Source organism: Physeter macrocephalus, chromosome 2 (assembly GCF_002837175.3).
Source record: "Physeter macrocephalus isolate SW-GA chromosome 2, ASM283717v5, whole genome shotgun sequence".
Taxonomy (NCBI): domain Eukaryota; kingdom Metazoa; phylum Chordata; class Mammalia; order Artiodactyla; family Physeteridae; genus Physeter; species Physeter macrocephalus.
In genome coordinates this window covers 85,860,898-85,887,182 of record NC_041215.1, presented here as the reverse complement: position 1 = coordinate 85,887,182, position 26,285 = coordinate 85,860,898, and the positions used below count along the sequence as shown (strand labels likewise).

The window sequence follows — 26,285 nt, the reverse complement described above, 5'->3', positions numbered from 1 at the left end:
GAGATTGAAATTTTAATAAAAGCCTTTCCACAAAGAAAATTCCTGGCCCAGATGGCTTCAGTGGTGAGTTCTGTCAAACATTTAATTAAGAAATAATATTAAACTTACACAAAGTCTTTCAGAAAATAGAGGAGAAAAAGACAATTCTCATTTTGTAAGGCCAGCATTATGCTATTACCAAAACCAGATAAAAATACTGCAAGAAAAAAATTATGAACTAATATTTCTCATAACCATAGTTGTAGGAAATCTTAATAAAATCTTAGCACATCAAATTAAGTAATATATTTTAAAATCTTAACACATCATGACCACATAGCATTGACATAAATGCAAGATTCTTTTAACTTTAAGAAATCAATGTAATTCAGATTACATTGCAATAGTTTATTAAAGTAGGAAAACCCTCACAATCATTGCAAGAAATGCCGAAATAGTATTTGGCAAAATTTAGCACCTATTCATGATAAAAATTCACACCAAACTAGAGATGGATGGAAACATCACCCATCTGATAGAATGCCCTTTATGAAAAGCCCACTGCTCAGTGTTGAAATTTTAAGTTTCCTCTACTTCTGTATAACATGGTACTAGATAGACATTCTAGCCAATGCATTAAGAAAACAAAGAGACAAGATTTTAAGGGAAACATAAAACTATTTTCAGATAATATGGTTGTGTACAGAAAATTCTAAAAAATCTCCAAACATAAAATACTTAGAAATAAATTTAACAAAATGTATAGAACCTCTACTCTGAAAACTACAAAATATTGCTGAGAGCTACTAAATTAAACTTAAATAATTAAAAAGATATACCATGTTCTTGGATGGGCAGACTCAATATCTTTAAGATATAAATTCTTCCCAAATTGATTTGCATATTCAATGAAATCTTAATAAAAACAACTGCAAGATTTTTGAGAAATTGACAAGCTGATTCTAAAACTTATATGGAAGATTTGGGCAAATCTCTAAAATGGCTAAAATAATCTTAAAAGTTAAAGGGCTTACATTACTTAATTTTAAAACTTGTATAAAGGTTTAGTAATCAAAACAGTGTGGTATTGGTCAAATACAGACAAATAGATCAATGGCATAGAATAAAGAGCCCCCAAATAGACCTATGTACATATGGTCAAATGCTTTAATACAAAAATTACTAAACTAGTTTTATGGAGAAGGAAGGTTTTTCAACAAATGGTGTAGGAACATTTGGCTATCCACATGGGAAGAAAATGAACATACCACCCATACTACACGTCAAAATTAATTCAAGAGGGCTTATAGACTTAAAGGCTAATTTATAAAGCTTCTAGACAAATTCATTGTAAAATAGCTTTGCAACCTTGAGCAAAATGAAAACTTCTTAGCAATGAAACAGAAAGCACTAATCATAAAAGAAAAAATGTTGTTGATTGAAGTTCACCAAAATCAAAACTTGTTCTTCCAAAGACACCACCAAGAAATGAATAGTCAATTCATGAACTGGGAGAAAATATTCACAACATATATCTGACAAAGAACTTATTGCTCAGCATCAGGAAGCACAGGAAAGCAAATTAAAACCATGAGATACCTCTTATTAGGAGGGTTAAAATTTAAAACAAAAAACCAAAAAAACAACTTGCAACACCAAATACTGTCAAGGATATGGAGCTTTCAAAATTCTCATAATGCTAGTGGAAATAAATATGGTAAACCACTTTGGGAAATAGTGTGCCAGTTTCTTAGAGTTAAAGTTTAAAATCATATATTTACATAGCATTGTACTTCCTAATGTTTATCCAAGAGAAATGAAAATATGTATCAACAGAAAACCTAGTAGAAGAATGTTTATAGCAGCTCTATTCATAATAGTAAAAACTGGAAACCACCCAGGTGTTTGTCCATCAACTGGAGAATAGATAAACAAACTAGCATATTCATACAATGGAATACTATTCAGCAAAAAAAGGATCAAATTAGTGGCATACTCTGCAGTATGGATGCATCTCAAAAAATATTATGCTAAGTGAAAGAGGCCAGAGTCCAAAAAGTACATATTGCATGATTTCACTTATATGAAGTTCTCAACCATGCAAAATTAATTTTTTTGTGATAGGAATCAGAACAGAGTTATTTTCTAGGTGGGAGGGACTGACTGCAGAAAGTGGCACAGGGAACTCCTGAAGAGAGAAATACCCTATGCCTTGAGAGATGGGTGGGTTACTTCAGTGCCTGCATTTGTTAAAAGTGAAAGATACCTTAAAATCTGTGCATTTCTATGTGCCTTAATCATATATCAATAACTTTTAAAACAGCATATAACATTTTAATTGTTGTTCTCCATTAGAGCCTCCCCTTCCTCAATCCATTAATTAGCACACGTTGGGCGGGGCAATTCAGTTGCCATTGAATCAATCTATCTGAATCTTATGCAGTCAGTGTTTGTCCATTGTCTCCAAGGATATCATGAGTTACTTGATCATGTTAAATAAAGTTATGTTATATTTGTGATACTCCTTAATACATAAAAAGGTCCAGTAATTCTAACCACTGATGAGATTAGACACAGAAGTCAGTTTTAAGTTTCATAATTAACTATTCATTTTTTGACCTTATTTTCTCTTTGCTTCTTATATCTTGTTCTATATTTATATAACTTATTGTGATGTTTAACTCCTTTAATACATCATAGAGTCTATTTCCTAGCAACTTGGATTCTGTCCCCCAAATGTGAAATATACAGAACTTTAAAAAGGAAGAATAAAGGAATAGGAGTAACAAAATCCTTCTGAACTTAAACGTGGTGGTGGGGTGGCTGGGAGGAGAAATATTGGAGCTGGGCATTGAACAAGAGGGAGAACGAGAGGAGTAAGGGAGTCACAGAATGAGAAATTTAGGGGTTGTGCAAGGAGCTGTCCAAGGTGTAAATCAAACAGATGTCAGGCAACCACCTTTTTCAGAATGGTCAAAAAATGGTAAAAGACACCATGAGAAAGAAGTCTTACTTTATTAACAGTAAGTCCATTACAAGCCTCTTCAGTGAGAGAGGCAATTATAGTAGAATATTATTATCCAAAAATAAAAAATGTATTTTGTAGAGGCCCAGACTTAACTAAAGCTATATTATTAGAAGTATTCCAGTCTGTAATGCTGTACAGATTTCTTTGTTTTAATAGTTCATGAATTAATGAGAAGCTTTTGGTCCCATCAATATCTGTCAATATTCAGTACAAGGGCATTTGTGTACTGTATTATATAATACTATTAAGGATTAAATATGTCATGTTATTTTAGAATCTAATTATTTTAGATAGTTATTACTGCAATGTATAAGGATTATTTATAACAGTGATGATGACGATGACAACAGCTAATACTCCTTGAGTCCTTAATATGTACCAAGTAGTAGTCAAATATTTTCCATGGATTTTTCTAAATAATTCTTCACAACAACACTAGGACACAGTACTGTTATTATTTCTATTTTACAGATAAGGCAAGTGAAATTACAAGTGCGTATAACACACATTCAATGTTACTTAGCTAGCAATGACTAAGTCCAAAGCTTTCCTCTTAACCGAAGTGCTTTGTGACCACCTAGAGGGGTGGGATAGGGAGAGTGGGAGGGAGGGAGACGCAAGAGGGAGGAGATATGGGAACATATGTATATGTATAACTGATTCACTTTGTTGTAAAGCAGAAACTAACACACCATTGTAAAGCAATTAGACTCCAATAAAGATGTTAAAAAAATAAAAAGTGAAATAGTTTGGTTTAAGGATGGAATGAGAAGAAATTTTGATTATATGCAAATTAGAATGTTTGCTTTAGTTATAAAAAAAAAGATGCCGATTTGCATGTAACTGAATGCTTATACAGATGCTCTTTTCTTTTTAAAGTATTCTACTCATAACATGTTGCTAGTTTTAAAGTCCTTTTTTCTTCAGGTTGTTTATTTGTGACAGCATCTTCAAAGAACAGGGACAGAAATCTTATTTCTGTGTTCTTCCATGCAAAAATGGAGCTTTTACCCAGCATGAAAGTATTAATACAATCTTTTCCCAGAGAGATGGATTATCAGTGAAAGTAAACAACAACATTCTCTGGCAATAAAAATAACGAGACAGACAGGACAAAAGTAATGACATCCTCTAGCATAATCTTGGCAGAAAATATCTAAATCACCTTGAAGGAGATAAATTGTTACAAAACACCATCCTTGTTTAATGTGGATTGACAGGGAATGACAGGATCCTTCAAGAGGATGGCAGCCCATAGGCCCATGTGCTTTCAAGGGATCAAAGGGACTGATACCACCCGCCAGCCCCATCTAAGCAGAAAACAACTAGATTCTCTCTAGGCGGATATTTACTCTAAGATATTATTTCTGGGAAAAGATAGCTTATTTGGGAAGGATGACAGCATCTTTCCTACACATCCTGTCATCTGTTAGAGTAGGACTGGGGTGGGGGGAGAATCTACCAAACCTGTCCTTGGGATCCAAATTAGTCATAAATCTTTAGCAAGCTAGGGAAATTGAATTGTGACACGCTGTTTTAAAGATAGAACATGCGGAGCATTTAGTTTACAGACTGTTATTGATTTCCCTTCTATCGATAGAAAACTTTTTAAAAAGTTTTACATAGACTCAGTTTATCATTCTCCAAAGTGGATTTTAATTATGATCTAGAAAGCAAAATAGCGATAATAAAACAATAAAAGTTCCAGAAAAAGAAGCCATGGAAGAATGTTTTTATATTCTTGGGAATAGAGAAGATTTTTCTAAACATGATATGAAGTCCTGAATCCCTATGAAAAAGACTGATTTGATTATATGAAATTACAAAACACTATTAAAAAGTTGAAGACAGGATAAACTAGTGAAATTAACATTTACAATCAATATTACATTGGTTATTGTTCTGTACATAATAATTCTTATAAATGATTAAGAAAAAAATGACATCTGAAATGGCAAAGTGTATGAACAGGCACTTTAAAGAGAATGAAGTTCAAATGGTTATTGAATATATGAAAAGATGTTCAACCTCTCTACCAGTCAAAGGAATGAAAATCCCAACAAGGAGGTCTCATTTCTTACTTATCAGACTCCATTCAAAAGTAGGACAGGACTTCCCTGGTGGCGCAGTGGTTAAGAATCTGCCTGCCAATGCAGGGGACACGGGTTCGAGCCCTGGTCCGGGAAGATCCCACATGCCGCGGAGCGGCTAGGCCTGTGAGCCATGGCCACTGAGCCTGCGCGTCCGGAGCCTGTGCTCTGCAGTGGGAGAGGCCAGGGCAGTGAGAGGCCCACGTACCGCAAAAAAAAAAAAAAAAGTAGGACAGTGTTCACTGATGTTGAGGTGTCAGAAAATGTGCTATATTCTGTGTCATCTGTGGACTGTCAAATTGTACACAGGAGAAAAACAGAATTTTGTTATTTTCTCTGAAAATCTAAGATGTGTGTATTCTTTGATTTAACAATTCCACTTGGAATTTATCCCACAATAACACCTTTAGAATAACACAAATATTTGTATGTATTGATGTTCACTAGAGTGCTGGTTATAAAATTTACTGTTCCTACATTCTGAGATTTATAGAAAAATTGCAAGAATAACCAAAGAATACAGCTTTTATCCGGAATTCTCAAATATTAACATTTTATCATATTTCTTCTCCTTCTTTTTCCTCTCACGCTCTCTCCACACACACTCACACACAACTTCTTTTTTACTGCACTGGGAATAAATTGCAGACAAAGCACTCCTTTACCCCTCAGTGCTTCATAGTGTATTTCCTAATAATCCAGAACATTTTCATACAATCTCAGTACATTTATCAAAGTTAAGAAATTAATATTGATACAATACTATAATCTTATCTAGAGAACTGAATAAGTTCTCTAGATAAGATTCAGATTTCTTCAATTGTCCCAGTAATGCTCTTTTTTTTTTTTATTTTTTTTTTTTTTATTTTTTTATTTTTTGCGGTACGCGGGCCTCTCACTGTTGTGGCCTCTCCCGTTGCGGAGCACAGGCTCCGGACGCGCAGGCCCTGTGTTGGTTTCTCCTTTACAACAAAGTGAATCAGTTATACATATACATATGTTCCCATATCTCTTCCCTCTTGCGTCTCCCTCCCTCCCACCCTCCCTATCCCACCCCTCTCATGGTCACAAAGCACAGAGGTGATCTCCCTGTGCTATGCGGCAGCTTCCCACTAGCTATCTAATTTACATTTGGTAGTGCATATATGTCCCTGCCACTCTCTCACTTCGTCACAGCTTACCCTTCCCCCTCCCCATGTCCTCAAGTCCATGCTTTAGTAGGTCTGTGTTTTATTCCCGTCCTACCACTAATCTCTTCATGACATTTTTTTTTCTTAGATTCCATATATATGTGTTAGCATACGAGTAATGCTCTTTATAGCAAGAAAATCCATGAGTTGTATTCATTGGCTTATCTCTTTAGTGTCATTTAATCTGGAACAGTTACTGTGTCTTTCTTCGTATGTCATGACTTTGACATTTTTGAAAGAGTACAGGCCAGGTAGTTTGTAGAGTTCTTCTCATTTGGGGTTAATCTGATGTTTTCTCGTGATTAGGTTCATGTCCTGCACTTTTGGCAAGAATACCACAGAAGCGTTGCTGTGTTTTCCTTAGTGAACCACACTGAGAGGCACATGCTGCAGTTTTGCCTACTTACTGGTATTAACTTTGATCACTTGGCTAAGGTGTTTGCCAGGTTATTTTAGTGTAAAGATACTACATTTCTCTTTGTAATTAATAAGTATCTTGTGGGTATACTTTGAGACCAAAAGAAAAAAAAATTGGTTATTCCTCAAACTTTCACCCACTAATTTTAGTGTCCAATGTTGATTCATACATGAGTCAATTATTAATATGATGGCTGCCAAATGGTGATTTTCTAATTCTATCATTTCTTCTATATTTTTTGCTTTGTACTCTAAGGAAGAGCTTTCTCTTTTTCTCTATGTATTTAGTTTTTCTTTATATCCATGTGGACTAATAGATTCTAATTTTAGATAATAAAATAATCTTTATTAACATGTAATATTAACAATATTATATTAATTATTAAGATATAATCTTTATTATTTTGGTGCTCAAATTGGACCAGATTGGCAAATAGGACCACTTCAAGCAAGCTTCTGTGTTCTTCTGATATATCCCAATCATTTTTAGAACACTTTCCTACTTTCTGGCACAACATGATAGTCTAGACTCACTGTTTTTGTGCAAGCCCTGGAATCAGCCATTTTCCCAAGGATCCTTGGTTCCATTTAGTGGAGAAAGGTATTTTGAAACCAGGATCTGGGCAGTAGGTGTGTAGAGCACTTCCCTTTCTTTCTTTGTTTTTATTGTTTTGTTTTTTTGAGCACCATTTTAAATAGTAAACAAATGAGAAACAATTTAACATTTATCAGAAGAATGAGTTAAAGTAGATCCATGGAATGGAATATTATACAGCTATTAAAAATCATTAAGACCCTTTATTGAACTGATATGGAAGAGGGTCTAATGTATATTACGTTTGGGAAAAGCAAGTTAGTGAACAGTAAGTATAGTTTATTTTAAATATACATAAGTAGTGTGCATTCAAATAGAATATTTTAAAAATCTGGAAGATTATATACCAAACCACAGCATTAAAAAAAAACTTCTGGCAGTGGGATACGAAAGGTAAAACTTTCATTTATTCATGCGCTCCTATAACTTTTTTTTTTGCATGAAGCATTTATGAATTTTTATTTAGACATATAAATCTGAAATGAATACAAAATAAAACAACAAAAAAATGAGTATTAATGGCTTGCAAAAGAATAAATGTAATCTATGGGAAGTTTAGGGAAACTTGACCTCATTATACATTAGTATTGAATAAAATTGCTAGGATTACTACTGACTAGTCAATTTGTTTGCAATAATTGCTCAGTTAGTCAACTTTCTCCAAGTGTCATTCAGTATCGTCATTAGTTAAGTGTTTTCATCTGTAAATACAATTTCATTTCCCAGGGCACAAACTTGTTAACATATCCCCAAATCAAGACTAGTAGATGCCTCTGAGGCTTTACACTCTCTCAGCCCACTCTGAATTTCAGCTAAAGCTACAAGGGCAGTTCTGTGCCAGTTCAGACTCACCTTGCATGGACACTGACCAGCGCGAGGTCCCTAGATCACATGCAGCATAACTCCCCATTTAGCCAGGGGCTTCTCAACTCTGTAAGACATTACTTGCCCTTCTTACAAGCAAGGCCAGGAAGTGAGGAAGATGTAAAACTCCTTCTGGAAATCCTTCAACAGTTGTGGATAGGAACTTGAGGATAAATGCTCTTAAATAGGGGTAGACAAATATGTTCTGAAGAGGGCCAGATGGTAATTATTTCAGGTTTTGTAGGCTGTATGGTCTCTGTGGCAACTACTCAACTCTGTCCTTATTGCCCCAACACAGCCACAAGCAATAAGTAAACAAATCAGCATGGCTATGTTCCAACAAAACTTTATTTACAAGTCACTATCCAGATTTGGCCCATGGGCCACAGTTGGTCTACCCCTGCTCTAATTGTCTGCCTTCAGGTGGACAGTCCTGGGAGGCCCCTTATACAGGCTTCTGAGGAAGTCCCAGTGACATTGGGACTGTTGCCCACAGCAGTGACGTGGATAATATCCCTTTACGTTGGCCTTTTCCTCCTTTTCTCTTCACTCTACCTGCTTCCTCCCTCCTGCTTCCTATGGTAGCTTCTAAAATCAACCACAGACACCCAAGTCGGAATCTCACATCCTAAAGGAAGACACAGAGTTCCCACATTACATTGTTTTGCGGGATGAACTGAGAATAAAGTGGAGAAGACAGCATCTGCCTGATGACTACGGAGTCATAAAAAGACTGAAATAAATTTGGAGATTATGCTACAGACAATAACTCACACTCCAAAGAGGACATAGTTAAAGTGTAAAATGAGTAGGAAGGGAGGTAGCATCATGCTCTATTTTTTATTGTCAAAATTACTTAAATGATCTCCCATGCATAGTGTAGAACTTGGAGGCTCTCTGACATTTCACAATGAAAAATAAATGATACAGAGCTAACTTTAGGGAAAATGCACACTAGACAAAATTTATCTTTAGTATCTGTATATTCCCAATTAGGTCCTACTTCTTTCCTCTCTCATACACCTTTCCAGCATCTCTCATGCTGCTTTCTCATCACCCAAACTCCTCCCTGGCATCAGAAATTCATTCATTCAGAAAATAGTTGCTATACGCCAGGCACTGTTCCTGGCACTGGAGGCACAAGAGTGAACAAAACAGACAAAGTCCCTGCCCTCTAGGAACTAGTGTTTAAGTAGCAGGAGAATGATGCAAATAAATATGCAATTAGGGGGTGGTCAGGGCTACGAGGTAGAAATAAAGGTGGGAAAGTGGGATGGAGGATTAGATGCTATTTTGTTTAGTATGCTCAGGGAAGCCTTTTTGATAAGGTGTTATTTGAGCAGACAGTTGAATTAAAGTGTAAAGTTCACTGGGGGATGACCTTTTTGAAGCAGAGAAGCAGATGCAAGTGTCCTGAGGTGGCAGCAGGTAGGAGGCCAGTGTAGATGGTAGTGACTGAGGGCCAGAGGGTGAGAGATGAGACCTGAGAAGAAGGGAGAAAATGTGTGTGAGGCGGCAACCAGGAGGGGGGGAGGAGGGGGAGATAATAAACATTAATTTTCCTTTGAGAAAGCTGATGAGTTGAGACATTTTATTTTAAAATGATCCCATCAGCTCCTGTATGTGGAGAATACACTGGCAAGAGGCCAGTTGGAGGGGATTTCAATAGAAGCCCATTGCAACAATCAGATAAGAGAGGTGATGGTTTAGGATATAGGATAAAAGTGGACGTAAAGTAGTTAGATTCTGGGTATAATCTGAAGGCAGAGTTGACAAGATTTGCCAACTGAATATAGCTCATAAGAAAAAACTGAGGAGACATGGACAATCTTGAGGTCTTCGCCTGAACAGTGAGAAGGCAATTACCATTTACTGACATAGAAAAGACAGTAAAGAGGTCTTGGGGAAAATTCAAATGGTGTGTTTTGTCATGTTAGATGTGATATCCCTATTCAGTATCAAAGAGGAGATGTAGAATATATGAGCCTGGAGTTCACAGGAGAGATTGGGACTGGAGATAAACATATAGTTGCTCCTTTGTAGATTGTTTTTAAAGTCATGGGACTGGATGTGACCACCTAGAGTGTGACTATAGTTGGAGTGATGAAGAGAAGTGTCTCAGGATCAACCCTAGGCACTCTAATGCTGGGTTGGGGAGAAGATGCAGTAATGTGCATTGATATTAGGTTTTACGTGTGTGTGTGTGTGTGTGTGTGTGTGTGTGTGTGTGTGTGTGTCTGTGTGTGTGTGTGTGTGAGATAAGCTAGCAGTTGGGTATGTTCATACTTTGGGCTCTTTCCCTTTTTTCTTCCTGTATCAAAACATACCCACACCTTGTTGATGTGGTAAGTGAAATCATCCTAGTATTGACAGTATCAACTCCCGACTTAGTATTTTAACTGGAACTTTAAGTGCCTAGGATGAAAAATGTTAGGATTACAGGATATGCTCTGAAAGGCCAGTGGAAAGAAATATTTTGAGGTATTGCTGATATGGGGATTCAGTATATAACATATAGGTAAAGCAATCTCCCAACACGTGAGCTTGAAGTTAACTCTAAAAGAAATATACCTGGAGTAAAATAATCTCATCATCTTAAGTAAAGAAATTAAAGTTTTAAATTTTAGTAATGAGATAAAAAATACCAGAAATTATTCTCTAAATAGAGAATGCACAAATGAAAATGCAGGTTATGACCACTGGCAAAGCTATCAGTTTAGACATAAAATACAAATATTTCTTTTCTTGTAAAAAAAAACAAAACAAAACAGCTAAAGATTAAAATTAGAAGTAACTAACTCCCTGTGACTTTCAATTTTGAAGTAGCAAATTTAAGTGGAATAGGCTCTTTTGATTTTCAAAATTCTTTTGGAATTACTGGGGAACTCTTAAGTGTGATAGGAATAACTGGAAAGATTCTTAGAACTAGAGGAATTTCTGGGAAAAATTTTAGCTTTACTTAAAAAAAAGGTATGTATTTTTTGCTTTCCTCAATGGGATACTTTGCTTATGAAGAACTTTTTCACTGCTGCATCTGTAAGTATTAAGCCCCAACTATGTGTAAAATTTCATGACTTTTCATATATATCTATAGATATTCTCAAGCATTTGATTGTGTATCATTTCAATTGCCCAGTTTCTATTTTACTGGTATCATATTCTTTAGAAATATTTAAATCCCATGTCATTTTAATCTGTTATTTAAAAAGATAATAAATGAATAGGACAATCATTATTAAGAGGCCGAATGAGTGTACATTTCACTATTTATCCAGTTCTTTTAGTATAAACACATAGAAGGAGGAATATATCTGTCAGCAGAGTATAGGTTATACTGCAGTAACAAACAACCCCAGCATTTTTAGTGGTCATAACCACAAAAGTTTCTCAATCATGGTATATGCTCATTGCAAGCGGGCTGTGGCTCTCCTTCGTATTTCCATATCTCTAGGAACCAGGATGAAGGAGCTACCTTTATGTTGCTGTTCTTGAGGCAGAGAAAAGTGACACAGCAAAGCATAAGCTGGCTCTTAACAGCTTCCACACTAAAGCCACACATTCACTTCTAAGTTTCATGAACAACTTCTAAGTGCAACAGGAAAGGAAAGTATAATCCTCCCACAGGGAGGACCCTGAAATGAGGAACACTGCAGGGAGAGGAATCAACATTTGGCGAGCAGAAGTATAGTTTATGACAAAGGAAGAGTTGAAGTTGGAAAAGTCTTCATCTTTCCACTTCTCCAATATAATGACTATAAACTACTATATCTTTTCTTTTTTTGATTCATTATCTGGTACTTTTCTCCATTGACTCACAGTGCCCAATGAAATATTTTCCAGCAACCAAGGACCCCAATCAGCCTTTCAAATGTATCTTAGGGTTCATCCAAATGAGAATAAGAGCAAATTCTAGGACATGGGCCGTTGACGTTCTTATCATGGGATAGTTCTCATCTAATTCTTCTGTATAACAGTTCTTTAAGTTTTTTTTTTTTTTTTTCCAATTGAGGCTCTTGCTATTTAGGTCTATCCTCCTGTAACGTCATTTATTCTAGACCTATACTACCTAACCTCTGGCTCTATCTCTTCTTTGAATCCTTCTGATGGAATTTTTAAAGAAACCATAAATTTCCTCATAGTTGTAATATAGTGAAAAGAATACGCTGTTCAAAATTGATGGAGATCTGTGTCCATTGATGTCCTCATGCTGTCACTCTCTAGCTTCTTCACTTGAGGCAAGTGATTTATACTGTAAGAACCTCAGTTTTCTTATCTGTACAATTGGAATAGTTACACCTATCTTACAGGCTTTTGTTAGGATCAAATTAGATAGCATATGTAAGGTGCTTTATGAATTCTAAAGGAGGAAAATGTTGATTGATGTTATGGTTGCTTTCACATCAGATGAGTTCGGAATCTGTAATTCTGACATGTTATTAATTCTGGAATGAGGGAAATAACAAAGAGATTTTATGGGACCCTAAAATGTTGTTTTTTGTCACATTTTCTGGTGACTAAAATACCCTATTTTGGAAAGAGACTAGATGATTAAATAAATGGAAAGAAAGAATCTTCTAACCTACAGGTCTGCCATCACTGTACTATGTACACAAAAGACTGATTATAACAAAATGAATTTCTACTTGTCAAGGTTCCAATTCCTTTTTGTCTACCACTTGTCAAGTTTCCCGAGTAACTTTGGTGGAAGCAGCCTTTACGTTAGGAAACTTGTCTCTGGTTAGCATCTCTGTAACTGATTAGCTCCTGAGGTAGCTAATCCACAATGATACGGCTTATTTCTACATGTCAGGATTTCTGATAAGACTAATGTGCTATGCCTTAATACATACAATATACCAAGTCCTAAAGATATCAAGTCTGAATACATTGGGAATTTAATAATTTTCATGTACCTCTTCAAATTTTCCACCATATGGAATAATAATTCTAAGGTAAAGGCATGCTAGCAATAATAGTACTAAAACTTCACTGAATAATGGCTTACATTTACAAAGACCTTTCTCATCCCATTTGGTGCTGCCAAAGCTTTATCCATAAGAAATCTGTATGAATTGGGAAAAGTATTTCCCCAGATTTTTCTGCTTAAACCAAAGAGGAAAACATCCAGTCAAACTCATTTATCACAACTGTTTGTCTATAGTATGAAGGTTTCCTTGGCCATATTCTTGGCTAATTTGTACTTGCCAGTAACTCAAAGATCATAAAAAAAATATTAAAGTAGGAAAACAGATTTCAAATTTCTCAGTGAAAAGACAGATACATTTCTAAATTAGGGACTCTAAAATGATATACGGCATACAATGGGTAAGAGATTTCTGTTTTTTTTTTCTTTTTTAAAAACATCGTTGAGGGTTGGAGATTTGTAAAAATTGCACTGAAAATGAAATTCCTCAAAGAAAGAGGATACAAGGTAGCATTAGTAAAAAATCACTATGACTGTATAAGGAGCTTTCTGATTAACATCTTTTGTTTAAAAAGACATGCGAAAAGATGAAGAAGAGACTCAAAAATAAGGGCTAATTCAAAAGGGCATCACAAATATCTAGAAATAATATTAGAAAGATTAAGATCTGGAATAAACTGAAGGTTTGAAAAAAGTTACTGGAAACAACCCACGCCGTGTTTAGAGCAGGCAGAAGAATAAGAAAGGGTTAGACTCAGTGTTAGAGGAAAATGATTTCAGGTTTATAGAGGTCACAAACAATATCCAAAAACTGTTTTGCTTCCACATTTGCTACCAAATGGCAAGGTTTCCAAATAAAAATGGAAAATCAACAAATTATAGAAGGAATCAAAGACCAAGATATGTAAGAAGGTTATATGAAACTTCTGATAACTTCAAATGAGTTTTAATCTCCAGAAGCAAATAAAGTGTCATTTCAGGATGGCAAAGAAACTTTCATCAGTTACCTAAGATTTCCTATGAGCAAAATACCAAAAAAATCATAGAGTCCTGCAAAGGTTTCTGGAAACTTGAAAGATAATAACATCCCCATTTCAGAGAGTAAAAACCTATTGATTGTGAGATGGTAGAACAAATTATTAAATAAATGATTAATATTTAGAAAAGAGCATAAGATTTTACATGGATTCTTTAGGATAAAACATTCCAAAATATTTTATTATATTTTATCAGAGTTACTAGACTGGTAGGGATGGAATGTTAGGACTGGTATACAATAATTTTAGAAAAAAGAATTACATCTCATGATATCCTTATGGATAAGCTGGTTATATAGGTGAATAATAGTCCAAATATATTCACAGCTTATTTAACATCTGTAGCTAAAACACTGATGGCTGTATTACTTTAAATATTGGCTCTCTTTGTTTATCATGAATAGAGTGCATACGAGGTTAGGGGATATTGAAGGTGTTCCTTTCTTCCTGTTACAGCCTGGATCTCAATGGCAGCCATGTTGGTAGTGATGGAGCCTGTTTCCCTCCTCAGAGTAAGCATTTCCCTCCCCATTGAAAGCTACAATAGGACATAAGGGGAGAAATTAGGCTGTGTTCTAGTCCTAACTGTGACTTTTGGTAGCTGTGTGGCCTTGCAAGTATGCTTATCTCTAAAATAAAGATACAACAGTTGCTATAAGTAAATCTTTCAGGTGGCTGTGAGGTTTAAAAGGCTTCAGGAAGTACACCTCAGCATCAAAATACAAGACAAGGGTATCATCACTATCTCTGTTTCAATCTGGAATGAGGGCAAATATGGAAGACCAGAGGGTTCCCTTCCTAAAGCAATCCTGACCAATACTCTCATCAATGGAAATAGAAGACATTAGAAATAAAAAGCTTGGCAATGGTAGCCTCAAGATTCAAAACTTTACTCCCCAACTCTGCCAAATTATATTTCCAGGCAAAAAATATCAGACCAAAACAAGATGAAATTTAGCAGGAATAAAGGGCTGCCACTTAGATTGGAAATGCTAATATACAAGGCACAAAACAGTAGGAAAAAGCAATCAGGTAGCAGTTTATGTGAAACAATCTGCAATATTTGGTTGACTACGTGGTTCATAAGAATATTATGAAAAGCTTAGTTCTCTTCAGTCTCAGACAGACCACACTGGTTGAATGCCTGGAATGTAAGAGATACATGAAAAAGTTACTTTGCTCAATTCAGCACCCCCTTCCCCTTAATTCAAGGCAGGCATCTATGGTCTGTTACGTGACCAGTAGATCTGGCAGTGTCAGGAAACTATGATCTACAGGAAGAGTGGAAGGAACTAAGACAGGTTAACCTTAGGAATCAGACTAGTGAAAAACCTTAATAGCTATCTTCAAATATCTAAAGGTCTGTCAAGTGTTGTTACAGGGTTTATTTTCACTCTTTGTTATTCCAGAGAGCAGAGCAGGAATCAGTGGATGAAAGCAAAAAGGAGGCAGATGGTTGGCTCACAGAAACAACTTTATAATAACACCTCTATCTGTACAACAGTAAGAAGGGCTGCTTGGTGAAAAAAGATCTCTATTGTTGAAGGTTTCACCCAAGGCTGGCTGCAATCTATTAAGGAATCTATACAGCACCTTTCTGCTTTGGGCTGGTCCCTAAGGTCCTTGCCAACTCTCAGGTTCTATGATTTTATTAGAAATTTTTCTTTATTTCCAAGACTATTATATGTCCAAATGTTTATTTTTACTTCTCTTATTACATAGATATCAATAGACAGTTTGCAGTAGAAGGTATATTGGTTTTCTGCCCACAGGACATCTTGCAGAAGCTAGTCAGCCCTTAAAAACTGCTGATTTACCATCTTAGAGGTTTCTTTACTCCACAGAAATAATTTATTGTGCACAATTATGATATATAATATCTCCAGCTTATTAAGCATGAAAAAGCCATGTTTCTGTAGTATTATGGTTGAGTTTTCTACCTTAGAAATCCTTAATGTTCATAGTTAAGGTTACTATGGTAACCATAACTCAGTTCTTTGTGACTATAAATTACTTTTTATTCCTATACATTAACTTTGATTCTTTATGTCCATGTGATACCTAGCTAGCTATTCAAAGTGACAAACTATAGTCTTTCCATAAAGATAAGTTAAATGGGTTAAAGATCTTTCCCCCTAATGATTATAAAAAGAACTGTTTGAAGTAGATAGCTATTATGAGCAAGAATAGAAAAATTAGTATGTTGTGTGATAAGGGAGGCAAAGCAGAGGGTCATGGTAGATTACAGCATGGATTGTAGTGAAAAATAAAGTGACCATAAATCAGTAAAATTGTATTGTAGGTAAAATGTATAAACTGTGCAGCTCTACAGATGATTGGGGACGAAAAATACTTTAGCTGTATACAACTACTTCCCCTTTCTATGCCCATGGTAACATCAATGATTAATTATGGCACTTTTAAAAATTAATCTCAAACAAGGCTTCAGATCCTTTACAGCACAATATTGTAAGAAGTGACTATTAATTGACCTCAGTTCTTCTCAGTTCTCATTTCTGAATACAGAGAAGGCAATCCTCTCCATAAATTTTGCATAGATCAGATTCTGCTCTTCCTGGGGATAGATCTAGGCAGTTGGTTGGGTGATCTACTAAAGGAACAATGATTCTGACATTAGTTGTTCCATAGTGACCATGTTTTATTGACAAGATTGGGACTTAGACTCAAAAGGAATCCTAGATGTGGCACTTGGGCAAAGAACCTAACTTCTCTGAGTCCTAATTTCTTGGTATGTAAAATGTACATAATAATATCTATCAGTGTTGTTCAGAGGAAAGCACTTTGGACATTTTATGACGGGTGCTCTATGCTGGGCTAAGAGGTGAAGGGAGACAGATACATTTGTCAAGTCAGATCAACTAAATCAATACTGGTGATTAATGAGGTCTGGACTGTTGCAGCCACATTATCTTCATATTCAAGTGAATATGAAGTTTACATGTCACAATTTACACTGACAACCCAAAAGAACTTGGATTAAATTTAACTAGTAACCAAGTTTGGGTTATGATACTTTGTTTTATTTCCCTAGCCATACTGAAATTTCCCTGAGGTCAGAGATAATGTTTAGTTTGACTTCATGTCCGCAAAAGAACCTTGTATTTATAAGATTTGAAAAATTTTTGTTAAGATAAATTTAAAAGTTAGTGGTCTTTTTTTTAATCTATCTTTTTTTTTTTTTTTGTGGTACGCGGGCCTCTCACCGTTGTGGCCTCTTCCGCTGGGGAGCACAGGCTCCGGACGCGCAGGCTCAGCGGCCATGGCTCACGGGCCCAGCCGCTCCGAGGCATGTGGGATCTTCCCGGACCGGGGCACGAACCCGTGTTCCCTGCATCGGCAGGCAGATTCTCAACCACTGCGCCACCAGGGAAGCCCTATCTTTTTTTTATCTATCTTAAACTATAGATAAAAATAGAGATTAATGCTACTGGTTAGAGAATATCATGACGCAGGCTTAAACAACAGCATGATGAATGTAGCTTAGGTGCAAAATAATAAAACACCACTATAGAAGACTATAGGAAACTGAAAGAAGAGTGGTTAAAATCCAGTTCCACAAATTAACAAACAATGTCATTTCTATTATATTATCCTGAATATTCCAAAATTACTGAGTATCAGATTAGGCTGCCTACAGAAATGATACACTCCCACCTAGATTATTGAAAATGCAAACATTTTTCTGATATTATTACCTAGGCCATCCTCAATATCACATTTAATATGTATTCCTTTGGGCTGGTATTAGTATATTGTTTGTACACATGTTTGCTTTTAAATGTTAGTGATAGATTACTGATAACTATATCAATAATAATAATAATAAAAAGAATAATAATGAAAATATCTAGGAAGCTATGTATTATCAGATTGGGAAAAATAATTGTAATAGCACAATAACAATAATTTCTAAAATGCAATCAGGTGAAATTCATGTGGAATGTAGGCGTATGTATGATTTAGAAGAAGATACTTACGAAAACTTAGAAAGGAAAGAAAAGGTGCAAAAATGTAATGAGAAGGAAAGCCATACCTGGCTGAAAAACTTAACTATTGCAAATGTTAGAAAGAATTTCTCATTTCTCCAAAATAGGTCCTTAGTCAAGGAGAACTATAGGACAACAAAAATGAGTCATACAAGACTAAACAGATATCAATAAATTATGAGTAGAAAAAAAATGGATCAAGAAGAGGGCAAGGATTTTGACAGTATTACAGACCTCATCAGAGAGGCTACTTTAGTTCAGGATCAAATCTATCTTTATGGGTAGCACTCTAACTTTTTACTATGGGGCATATGACTACTGAGGTTTGTCCATAATGGTTTTACTTAAAAATAAAGTTTCTTCTGGGTATTCTATGACCAGAGTGCTTACAAGAATCCTCTAGGTTTCTAGATAGGATCTAGAATTGTAAGCAATCTAATGTTTCTAACCTGGATCCTCTGGTCACCTGGCCACAAGGGTCTGATATAATAATAAGTCAGCAATAAAATTTATAAAACCCATCACTTGTGAGAATAGATTTAATCGGGTGCCTTGCTTTTGCTAAAAATTGTGGCGTCATTCAAGTTCTGAATATTCTTTTGTACATCACTGTATATTATAGTAGGATTATGTGATTCTTGAAAACAGTGGAAATTTTTTAGTAACTTTCTCTTATTACACAAGCATTACATGTAGCAACTTCAGAAATGAGATTTAAAAAAAGAAAAAGAAAGAACAATCACACTGCAATTCTGCCTCGCTGAGATAGAGTCACTGGTCCACGTGCTTCATGAGGGCCAGGCCCAGGACCTTCTTGTTCACCACTGTACCCATGGTGAAGACCCAAGTGCCTGGCACGTGGCAGTGATAATAAATATCTGCTAAATAAAATAAATGTTGGCATTTTGGTGTGTGCCCTCCTAGAATTCGTTTATATGTAAATATTCTTTGAAAAATGAGGTCATAGTGTGCACATTTTGAATCCTGGAACATAACTGAATTTTGAACACTAATCTTGGATTGAGAATATGTTCTCTTATTATGATAAGATTTTGCAGATTCATAAAGTATGAGAATTAGAAGGGAACTCAAGATATTTAGTACAAAGCTTTCACATTAGATACAAGGGAAAACTTGTATCTACTCTTAGAGTGTGAGACAAAATGGGTGTTGTAAAGTCCAGGTCTTTGAATTTCAGCCAGACTTTTTTCTGCCATATAATATGACTCCTATACAGTATCTTAATACAAGCTTTTTGAGATTGAAATTGAAAATTCATGCTTCTTCATGAATTTTGGTCACTTATTTTTGGGTATTCCTTTGAATACTTCTCACTCTAATATAAATTTTAAAATGTCTGGGTAAAGACTCTGTGAAGATATTTGGTGCTAATTACCAAGTCTAGGTAATTTCTAATATTTACTTTATCTCTTCTGTTATTCAGTAAGTTATATTTATTTTAGTATTTAAAATTTAATTTTTTGTTCCACTTCAGGATACATACATATTTATTATTATAACTTGATACATGTTTTGAAAACTCCATGGCTTTTCCATTACCAAAAAAGCATGCAACTTCCATAATTAAAGTAGGTTACTATAGAGCAAGCGCCTGCTTTCCGCCAAACACCAGTCGGTAATTAGATTTATTTTCCTACCAAATATTTTCATTCTTCATATACACTGTTTCTTATACTATTCATCTTATTTGACAAAATATTTCAATTAGGTTTTTAACGGTCAAGATACATGTTTCAAGATTTTGAAGGTGAGTAGTTTACAAGTATGCCCAGCATTTTCTGTCAAAATACTAATGCCTCAGGCTATTTAAGTGGTAGCCTCAAAAAAGAAAACATGAAATTAAGATCATTAGCATGGTATATTTTGCATGTCATTGTGCAATATTTTTAAGTATAACCAGAACAAACCAGGCAGTAATAATGCAACAGTTCTGCACTTATCCCAACTTGCCCCTCTCATCCCCGTTAAAGGTGATTTCCCAAGTCGGAAATTTACGACTAGTTTTTCTTGAAAGTGAACCTGGTAAATCTCTAAGCCATATTAGCCCCTTCCCTCTCCTGCTTTATTCAGATTTGCTAGATTTACTGAATATGAAAAAAATAAACGTTAGCAGCCAATTCCTTTCTACCTCATCCTCCCATCCTTTTAAGCATAGGTTCTTTTCCTCTCTCCTTTACAATATTAACCCAAGACTGCAGTTGGGAGGATGTCTGTGCCCTTTTCTGACAAAATGACAAAGCTGTAAAACAAATCCTGACTTTTTGTGAGAAGTAAACAGCAGAAGGTAGAAGAGAAGGAGAGGGACGGGGTGGGAAGCAGTAGAGAAAGAATGAACTATATACTATGACTTAAAGTGGACTTTCATCTTCTAGCACCGCTTAAGATATTTTTCAACCTTAAAATTCTTAATTTTTAAATTTTATTTTATTTTATTTTTAACTGGCAAGTTAAGAAGAAACTGGAGCTGGAGTAAGCAATTTCTGCTCGTCCTCTCTGGGTCCTCGCATTCTTGGGCTCCCATCATCCGCTCTTCTCCAGTCGGGAACTGTTTGCAGTGGTGCTTCTAGCTTAGTGTTCCCTCTAATTGCTATCCATCTGTTTCCATTAAGCATCTAAGCCATTTGTCTCATTTAAATATCTCGTTCCTCTTTCTAAACACTTCAAACCAAATTCCAACCTCAAATATTTACATAGCATTTCCCTGGATTTCTGCACCTGAGGACAGTGTGATTTGCTATTTTTAAAACACTGTTAATTCAGCACCTTTCACACTGTGAGTGCTAAATGTGCAATGATTATTACTTTGATAGTATGATAGTAAAAAAAAAGTTGAATAGAGCACTAAGTTTTCCTCCTTTCATAAGAGATTCTGTAATTTAATTTAAGGACAATAGTATCTTCTCTGATTCAACTTCAAGATAATTATTTTGACAAATTCTTTTGAGATTTTTAGATCATAGAAATATGATTAAATAAAACAGTGGGCAGTTGGAGTTATTACAATAGCTCCAGAGTGTTCCTCCAGTGATCTAAAACAATGTTTTAACAACATTCCTTGTCTCCAAATTCTGTCTTGTTACATATGAAATAAAAGTCTCAATAAAAGTCTTTCCTCTAGTTAACTTTAAAATTGTCTGTGGCTTAAGATGGAGTCACTTTGCCACTACTTGGCTATGGTTTAAGTTCATATTTCTTGCCCGTTAGGGAACTGGGTCCCTGTTCTGCATGATTTTGCCTCCTGTCAAATTAATTTTCCTAAACTTTTATGCTATAGCATCAGGCAGCTTAGAGAGATGTTATAAGAAAAGGCCTGTGACACTTATCACTAGTGTAGAGGTGGTGCTGATGGTGCCATTTACTGTATCAAAGAGGGTCTACTTTATGACGACGCATGGGAGAGAGGTCTCACATGTGTCAGCACAGGAAATAACCACACCACCTGAGCATCTAGACCTGATGGATCATTAACCCATCATATTTCCCCCTTAAAGCTAAATTTGTAGCCCTTCTCTGGCAAGGACTCTGAGCCACGTGCATTCTAAACTACTTCAACTTATTTTTCGAACACTCATTATTCTATTTATCTCAGTTTTCTTGGCTAATTATTGTCTGTTATGATGTAGCCAGTTATAATAGGACATTGTAATTCTGTCTGGGAGAAAGAGAGGTATAAACAAAACAGATGAGCCAATAAAATCACATTGCCTGTTGCTTGCATATGTAAGGACAACCGTATAGGTATACTTTGAAGTAGATATCTCAACTTGGGGGAGAAGAAAAAGCTGAAGTACGGAAAATGATGGATATTGAGGAATCATCAAGTTTATATTCATACTTTAAATTTTAACATTTAACAGTAATTTTCTTAAGGCTGTGGAATTAGTATGTTTGAAATAGAAACAAGAAATTAGTTATATATCTAAATAGATAAAAGAAGGCAAGTCCCCATACTTGTATAATAAAAATATTTTTGTTAATTACAAAGTCATAATTTATGGGTAATACTAAAATTGTCCCAATTAAAATATTATTTGTGATTTTCAGTATTCAAGTCATAGCTAGTTCTTAAATTATTATTATGCAATTGTTCTGATAAATCAGCCACTGAGGCTTATTTATAATTTATTATTTAGGATTGCTGTATAATTTTATATTTGTGAAATTTAAAAAATTTACATGTCATTCATTGTTACATGATTCAATATCATGTTCATACTTTCCAATTAGTATTGAATGCTACAGACATTTTGAAATTCTTCCAGATATCTTGCAGCCCTCCACATTGCTTCAGGGTGTGCAATACTGACAGCTCTATGTACACTATTAGAAATCTTTTGCTACTAAATCTAAAGCTCAAAAATTTAGTGCCAGCTCAACTGAAGCACCCTTGAATGGAAAGGCTAGATATAGAAATAAAATGTAACTTTTAGATTTTTAAAAGGAAAACTGTAAATGGCATCCAATATTTGCATGCCACGTGGCTCTATATGCCAAGGGAGCTGGCCATTTCCATGAGTTATAATTAATAGGATTCATCAGTGTCAGCAAATATGCCCAAGTCATTTTCAATTTGGAAACCATCACCCTTCAATTAACTGATTCTCCATACAGTAGTTTTGATCATGGGAAATTTGTTCTAGATATATAAACTATGAGTTTTTTTTTTAAAAAGTTAGTTTCATAGACCTGTAAGTAGGCAGTTAAAAATTTAAGAATTGAATTTTTAAAATGGTAATAATTATGATGATGACAAAATGTTTAGTACTTTGTAGCATACAGTGCTTTCTCATATTAGTATTTTTTTTGTTCCTCAGAATATTATTATCTTAAATTTACACATGAGGAAATGGATAAAGAACTCATCCAGGGTCAAATAACCAGTAAGTAGAATAGCAGAGACGTGAACAGAAGTCCTCTACTTCTGCTCTCATATTGTTTCCAGAATTTTTCCTTATATCACAGTTGTATTAACTGTAATATCCAGCTTTGCTCAGGAACATCATTAACTGTTGTTAAATACAGTTTAATTGAAACTATAAATATTAATGTGGAATTTTGAGAACGTTTCATAATTATAGTAATTAATATAAAGCTTAATGATTTTTAATTTTTTAATTTGTGTCAAGTCCTCTTTAAAGAACATATCTGTCATATCCACTATCCTTTCTAATACGAAAGGGTATCTGCTGCTCTTTTCCTTGGTTTACACCATATAGAATTCCTCCTTCTAGAAGCATTTCAACACAGATTCATGCCTGAAATTTAGAGCATTTTTTTCTTGCATCTTATTAATAGCCACGAAAAAGTAAAAGGATCATTTGAGAAAATCAGTGATATTTAAAAGATAAAATATTGATTTCTTTTTAAACACAGAACATTGAAAACCACCTATGGTATTTTTAAACTGCCTGGGTTCTGAATATTGCTCAATTAATTAAGATTTAGGAGGTTCTGAGGGCTCAGAAACTGGCTTTAAAATAACCTCACCACTAGAATAACATAAATCTTTGGGTTTACTTCGACTTTATGGGGCTCAAAAGAGTGTCACATTTCAGACACTGAACTGCTGTTACATTCCTTAGTGTAATATGGTGTTCCTCATTGCATACTGCACTCTAGAACCTTCCAGGATAATTATGATCATCCTAACTCAAAAAAGTCAGAATCACTGCAGGTACGGCTGGACATTGAACATTTTTAAAATTCCCCACTTAGTTCAAATCTGCAATCAGGGGTTAAAAACCATAAACCTACTTGGAACTCATATGGGAAAGGAATGATTGTTTTCTTGGCCACAGAAGTCTCTATGTAAGGCGTTTCCCTGCAGTTGGTAGCTAGTCTTCCTTTGCACTGCATTTTCCTTCCAACTGCCCTTGACAGAGCATGGTTCTTCTGACTGGAAGTCATTTAAGCGTCTGTTTTTTCCTAGGAACGCCTCTCAAATGAAACGAAAACAAAACAAACTTTTAATTTTGAAATAATTATTGATTCACAGGGAGTTGTAAAGGTAGTACGTGGAAGACCCATGTATCCTTCATTCAGTTTCTCCCAATGGTCCACCTTACATAATTTAATATCAAAGACAGGAATTTTAGACATTGACATGATGTGTGTGCAGAATTCTATGTTATTTTATCTCATGTGTAGACTCGTGTAACCATCAGTGCAATTAAAATACAGAACTATTCCACCACCACAAAGATCTCCCTCGTGCTACCCTTTTATTGCCACACCCAATTCCCCCCCCCCCCACCATTGCTAACCCCTGGTAACTATTAATCTGTTTCCTGTCTCTAAAATTTTATCATTTCAGGAATGTTATAGAAGTGGACTCATAGTGTATGTGTCCTTTTGAGAGTTTTTTTTTCCCTTAGCATAATGTCCTTGAGATCCAAGTTGTTGTGTGTTATCAATAGTTCATTTCTTTTTAACTGCTCAGCAGTATTATATTTTGGTTGTTTCTAGTTTTTGGCTCTTACAATGAAGCTACTAAAATAATGTTTCAATTCTCCCAGATAAATGCCCAGGAGTACAATTGCTGGGTTGTTTGGCAAGCGTATGTTTAATTAAGAAACGGTCAAAGTGTTTTCCAGAGTCGCTGTGCCATTTTATACTCCTACCAGCAATGTATAGGATATCAAATATCTGCATTCTGGCGAGTATTTGGTGTTGTCACCATATTTTTTAAATTTTACCACGCTGAGACATATATAATATCTCATTATGGCTTTAATTTGCATTTCCCCAATAGCTAGTGATGCTGAACATCTTTTCACATGCATACTTGCCATTTGTATATCCTCTTCAGTGAAATGTCTCTTTATGTTTTTTGCCCATTTTCTAATTGGATTATTTGTTTTTACTGTTCAGTTTTAAGAGTTCTAGATGAGGGTTTCCCTGGTGGTGCAGTGGTTAAGAATCCACCTGCCAATGCAGGGGACACGGGTTCGAGCCCTGGTCGGGGAAGAGCCCACATGCCGCGGAGCAACTAAGCCTGTGTGCCACAACTACTGAGCCTGCTCTCTAGAGTCCGCGAGCCACAACTACTGAGCCCATGTGTCGCACTGCCATGTGCCTAGAGCCCGTGCTCCGCAACGAGAAGCCACTGCAATGAGAAGCCTAAGCACCGCAACGAAGAGTAGCCCCCGCTTGCCACAACTAGAGAAAGCCTGCACACAGCAACGAAGACCCAACGCAGCCAAAATAATAAATAAATTTAAAAGAGTTCTAGATGAGTGCTTTGTCAGATACGTTTGCAAATATTTTTTTCTCCTACTCTGTAGCTTGTCTTTTCATCCTCTTAATAAGATCTTTCACAGAGCAAAAGTTTTCATTTTGATGAGGTAGAATTTATTGATTTTTCGCTTTTATGGATTGGGTTTTTGGTGTCACATCTGCGAACTCTTCACCAAGTCTAGGTCCCCCCAGTTTTCTCTTATGTTATTTTCTAAAAGTCTTACAGTTCTACATTTTATTTTTAAATCTATGATTTATTTTGAGTTTTTTTGGTAAGTTGTTTGAGGCTTGGGTCGAGGTTTATATATTTTTTTGCTTACAGATGTCCAGTTGCTCCAGTGCTATTTGTTAAAAAGCCTATGCTCCTCCACTGAATTGCTTCTGTGCTTGGGTCAAAAATCCCCTCCCCTCTTGGCCTCTGTGGATATCACCCTGGCTGGGAGGAGGAGGGACATGTCCTTACTGCTTCCCACAAGGCCTCCACCAGCACTGCTGGGGTGGCCGTGTTGCCACTGCACCGCATGAAAGTCCTGACTCCACTACAGGCCTCCTCTGACACCACGGACGTGAGGATGGGGCTGGGGCACCTCCTGACAGCCTGCATGGGGGAAAGACTAGACTCTCCAGTGGGCCTTTGTTGGCGGGGGCGGGGCTGACGCATTCCTGTGATTATTGTCTAAATGTTAGCTCTCTTGCTAAGCCGCCCCTTTGCTGGGCCACTGGAAAGGAGGACAGGCTTTTCTTGGAGGTCTTTTTTTTGTCTCTGTCATTAGCATTTTCAGGGTACTGGCTTCTTCAGTACCCAGCCTGGGATGTATGAGGTGAGAAGAAAATGCAGGGAATTCACCGTGGTGTAGATCCTGGGAGTCTAATTCCCTAGATGGCCTGCCTTCTTCT

General features: G+C 35.8%; 1 protein-coding gene across 1 annotated transcript in view; it reads left to right on the top strand.

Annotated features, from left to right (window-relative positions):
* The window catches only part of LOC114487334 (basic proline-rich protein-like), a 58,060-nt gene extending 45,159 nt beyond the window's left edge, over positions 1–12,901 (top strand). Inside the window, exon 5 of the mRNA XM_028496929.1 lies at positions 12,173–12,901. Coding sequence (XP_028352730.1) covers positions 12,173–12,187 — 15 coding nt within the window. The 3' untranslated portion in view covers positions 12,188–12,901. The remainder of the gene's footprint in view (positions 1–12,172) is intronic.
* The last annotated feature ends 13,384 nt before the right edge of the window (positions 12,902–26,285 follow it).